At 57.0% G+C, this 3,005-nt stretch overlaps 1 protein-coding gene across 1 annotated transcript; it reads left to right on the top strand.

Annotated features, from left to right (window-relative positions):
• Positions 1–727: 727 nt before the first annotated feature.
• Positions 728–2,578, top strand: EGR1 (early growth response 1; the record flags this gene model as incomplete). Its single annotated transcript, XM_079542620.1, has 2 exons — positions 728–959; positions 1,281–2,578. The coding sequence occupies 2 exons, from the start codon at positions 728–730 to the stop codon at positions 2,576–2,578; spliced, it is 1,530 nt and encodes a 509-aa protein (XP_079398746.1).
• Between the last annotated feature and the right edge of the window lie 427 nt (positions 2,579–3,005).

A 3,005-nucleotide genomic window follows, 5' to 3' on the forward strand; every position in this document is an offset into this window, starting at 1 on the left:
GCGCTGTCCGCCCGGCGGCGGAGCCGCGCACTTTCGCGGCCCGGAGGCGGGCGGGAGCGCGCACGTCCCGGCGGCAACCCGGCTCCCGCGCCAGGGCTCCCCGACCCCGCCTCGCCGGGACCGGAATCGCCAAATAAGGAGAGGGATGTCTCCGCCGGAACCGAGACTTATATGGCCGCTTCCTTATATGGAAAGGGCGGCCGAGGCTTCCGGCGGGGAGGACGGGGCAGGCGGGGGCCGGACGGCGCGGGCCTCAGGGCCGGCATAGCAGAGGTGATGCTGCTCGCGGCGGGACACCGGGCCGCTGCGGGTGTGAGGGCCGTGGCGGGCGCGGGTCTCTCAGTCAAGGGCGGGTGGGGCCCCCACCGCCCGGCTTTCCCCGGTGCCAGGCGCTGACGCCAGGCGGGGTCCTCCGGCTCGCCTCCAAATAAGGGCTTCCTGCTTCCCATATATGGCCATGTACGTCAGGGCCGGGGCGGGCTGCGGCTGGTGGGATCCGATATATAGAGGCGGCTCCGGAGTGGGCGAGGAGCCGAGCGCTTCCAGCGGGCAGCGGGGGGAAGCCCCGGGCCGTCCGGTGGGCGGAAGGTGATCGCTTCCAGCGGGCAGCGCTGGGTGGACGAGGCGCAAGGGCAGGCAGCAGGCAACGGCCGCCTCGCCGCAGCCGGCCCATCCATCGGGCCCGCGGCGGCGGCGTCACCCGTCGGAGCCCGAACCCGGCTCCCTCATGGCTGCGGCCAAGGCAGAGATGCAGCTCCTGCCCTCGCTGCAGATCTCCGACCCCTTCGGCGTCTTTCCGCACTCGCCTCCCGCCATGGACGGCCACTATCCCAAACTGGAGGAGATGATGCTGCTCAGTGGCGGGGGACAGTTTCTTGCGCCTTCCGGGGCGCCCGAGAGTGCGGGCTTCGGCGTGGCCGGGGAGCCCGGCGAGCAACATTTTGAGCACCTCGCGGCAGGTAAGCGTGATGGCCTCGCCCGGGCGGGCAGGGGAGTCCTGGTCAACCGCGGAGGCGGCAGCGCCCACGGGAGCTCCGAGAAGCAGCGATGCCTCTGACCCGGCGGCTGCGCGGGGGTATCTCCTATGCTGTGCGTCAGCGGCTCTGGGCTCGTTGCTGCTGGAGACCTGCCAGCGGCGCTGCAATATGTTGCACTCAATTATTAATTAACCAGAAGCAAAGATCTGGGGCTGCACTGCGTGGGGATGGCTCGTGAAGCACTGGCAGCAGCTCCAGAGCTGCAGTGGCTGCTAGAAGTAATCACTTCTCTTCTATTTTCAGACACTTTTCCTGAGATCTCCCTGAACAACGAGAAAGCCATGCCAGAAACCAGCTATTCCAACCAAACGACACGGCTACCACCAATTACCTACACGGGGCGCTTCTCCCTAGAGCCAGCCCCAAACAGTAGCAACTCTTTATGGCCAGAGCCCCTCTTCAGCCTTGTCAGTGGGCTGGTGAGCATGGCTAATGCACCTCCCACCTCTACATCCTCTTCATCTTCTCCTTCCTCTTCGCAGAGCACTCCCCTGAGCTGTTCTGTCCAAGCCAGTGAGAACAGTCCGATTTATTCAGCTGCACCAACTTTCCCCACTTCCACCTCTGATATTTTCCCTGAACCGCAGACCCAGTCCTTTCCCAGCCCCTCTGGAGTCCCCATCCAATATCCACCTCCAGCTTATCCGACTGCTAAAACCAACTTCCAGGTACCAATGATCCCGGATTACCTGTTCTCTCAGCAACAGAGTGAGCTCAACCTTATCTCAGCTGATCAGAAGCCCTTCTCAGCCCTTGAGACCAGAGCACAGCAGCCTTCCCTCACACCGCTGTCCACTATCAAGGCATTTGCCACACAGACTGGCTCTCAGGAGTTGAAGACCCTCAACACTAACTATCAGTCCCAGCTGATCAAGCCCAGCAGGATGAGGAAATACCCTAATCGTCCCAGCAAGACACCTCCTCATGAACGGCCCTATGCTTGCCCAGTGGAGTCCTGTGACCGGCGATTTTCACGGTCTGATGAACTAACTCGTCACATTCGCATCCACACTGGACAGAAACCTTTCCAATGCCGCATTTGCATGCGGAACTTCAGCAGGAGTGACCACTTGACCACACACATCCGCACACATACAGGAGAGAAGCCATTTGCATGTGACATTTGTGGCAGAAAGTTTGCCAGAAGTGACGAGAGGAAGAGACACACTAAAATCCATCTTAGGCAGAAGGACAAGAAAGTGGAAAAGGCAGCTTCAGTCTCAACTACTTCTTCCCCTGTTGCTGCCTACTCATCCTCTGTGGCTACGTCCTATTCTTCCTCCGTAGCCACCACTTACCCTTCACCAGTGCGCACAGTGTATTCCTCCCCTGCTTCCTCTTCCTATCCCTCCCCTGCACACACAGCATTCCCATCCCCATCGATAGCAACCACTTACCCCTCTGTCACTGCCACGTTTCAGACCCAAGTGGCCACTTCCTTCCCATCTCCTGGGGTTACCAATAATTTCAGCTCACAGGTGACTTCAGCACTTTCAGACATGACAACAACCTTTTCTCCAAGGACAATTGAGATTTGCTAAGATCACCTTCTGGAACAGGAGCGTTCACCTCTTCCACTGGCACTATGAGACATGGAGTCTTCAGTTACTCCCCCAACACTGTATGTTGCAAGGCTATCTAATATTTCTTTAAAATTCAGCTGCCTGAAAAAACTGCTGTTTAAGTTTTCCACCACTGTTGATTAACTTAATTTGCATGGACTGTGGATATAAGTTCAGTATAATTTTCCCCATAAACAAACGATAGTATTTTATTAAGAGGAAAGGACCTTTAATTAAGCACATAGCTGATGTAAATTGTATGTGTGCCATGGTTTTGCTTTCCTTTAGGTACTGTTGATGTTGAAAAAGTTTTTGCATATCCACGTTGTATTATTTGGAGTTTGCAGGGCCATATTTTGTAAATGTTAATTCTATTTTAGTGGCAATGCTGTAATGAGTTTAAAAC

The sequence above is a fragment of the Tetrao urogallus genome (assembly GCF_951394365.1).
Source record: "Tetrao urogallus genome assembly, chromosome: 14".
NCBI classification, from domain to species: domain Eukaryota; kingdom Metazoa; phylum Chordata; class Aves; order Galliformes; family Phasianidae; genus Tetrao; species Tetrao urogallus.